Genomic DNA, 1578 nt, shown 5'->3' with positions numbered 1-1578 from the left:
GGCGGACCTGCAATCGATCGTCAATTTCATGATGAAGAACAACATCATGCAGCCACTGTTCTCGTTACAAGACACACCAATTCCAGCGGCCAAGAACAAAGCCCAGAAGAAGGGGTGGAAAAAATCCATGTAGTCCCCCAGCACACCAGGACCAAAGAACACTCTCACCAGCCTTCAAGAGAGGTCGGGCCAGGAGAATGAATGAAGGAAGATACATGAAGGACGCATCGTACCAAAGGAGCTGACCCCAAAGAATATCGGCATGTTCAAGGGAAAGAACTCTGTTTCGACACAACTAACGGAGAGAGGTCCAAGAGGACTCACAATGACACCGGAAGTAGCGCGCCGAAGAGGCTGAAATCCGGAGATAGCCGAGCTCTTGGACGAACCAAGGAGGATTTTAGGGATTACCTACAGAGGAACCGACAAGATGCCGAGATAACCTCACCGGTCAAGCCGAGAATGCCATTCTCGGTAGAATTGGACAAGTTTGAGGCCCCGAAGAGGTTCTATATGCCGAGGTTCCAGATATACGACGGTAAGTCTGACCCTAACTTTCACGTCGGCTTGTACTTGAACTCAATGACATTGTACACCGGGAACGAGCCGTTGCTCTGCAAAGTGTTTCCCTTATCCTTTGGAGAAATTGCATCAGACTGGTTTCATAAGTTGCCAAAAGGAACTATGAAAAGCTAGGAAGGCTTAGCCGAGATGTTCGTGGCTAGATTTGTGACAAACAAGCTACAACCATTAAGGGTGGATTCCCTGATGGCTCTAAGAATTGGCGAAGATGAAAGCCTTAGGGCCTATGCCAAAAGGTATTATGAGGTGTTCAATCGAATACCAAGATGTAACCAAGAGATGGCGGTCGTGTCTTTTAAGAACGGCTTGAAAGATGATTGCTTGCTTCGAAAATCACTGGCAAAGACATCGCCAAAAAGTATGAGGGAGCTAATGGCCAGGATAGAAAAGTATGCCAGGGCCGAGAAGGACACGCTGGGGACAAAGGCGTCAAAACAAGAGAAGAGAAACAGCTCGCCGAAGCGAGGCCAAGGTAATGGTGGATATAATAAGCAAGAAACAAGACTGAGGGCTGCACAGACAATCACAACTGTATTCCGAATTCCAGTCTACAAAGTCTTGGAGAGAATCCGGAATCAACCCTATTATAGAGCACCAAAAAAGCTTCCTAATGAATTTATGGGAAGAAGTCTGGGGAAACACTGTGCCTACTACAATGAGGATGGACATCTAACTCAAGGGTGCAGAGCCCTAAAGGCGCATCTGGAAGACCTAGAAAGACAAGGTCATCTAAGCGACCTGGTAGATGAAACCAGGATAAGGGAAGAGCATGCAAGACTGCCCTAGGCACCAGCAGCACCACCTCCACCAGCACTGCAACCGTAAGCAGACAGGCCTCGAGTGATCAATGTGATCCACTTAAAGGTCAATGAGAACGAGATACGTGGAGAAACTCAGAAGGTAAAACACCTGCAACATGTGTATCAAGTCCGACAGAAGAGACCTAGGGCAGACGAGTGCTAGAGACCAGTGGTGTCCTTTACTGAAGATGACCTA

General features: G+C 47.8%; 1 protein-coding gene across 1 annotated transcript; it reads left to right on the top strand.

Moving 5' to 3' along the window:
- Positions 1–861: 861 nt before the first annotated feature.
- Positions 862–1368, top strand: LOC145800674 (uncharacterized). Its single transcript, XM_082890400.1, has one exon. The coding sequence runs from the start codon at positions 862–864 to the stop codon at positions 1366–1368; it is 507 nt and encodes a 168-aa protein (XP_082746526.1).
- The last annotated feature ends 210 nt before the right edge of the window (positions 1369–1578 follow it).

Source organism: Camellia sinensis, chromosome 10 (genome assembly GCF_055761805.1).
Source record: "Camellia sinensis isolate YWXY chromosome 10, ASM5576180v1, whole genome shotgun sequence".
Lineage (NCBI taxonomy): Eukaryota > Viridiplantae > Streptophyta > Magnoliopsida > Ericales > Theaceae > Camellia > Camellia sinensis.
Note: the sequence above shows the minus strand (reverse complement) of the source record. Positions and strands in the feature narration are given on the sequence as shown.

What these genes read in the sequence shown, in the direction of transcription:
- LOC145800674 (XM_082890400.1), top strand. Translation starts at nt 862, where the DNA reads ATGGCGGTCGTGTCTTTTAAGAACGGCTTGAAAGATGATTGCTTGCTT.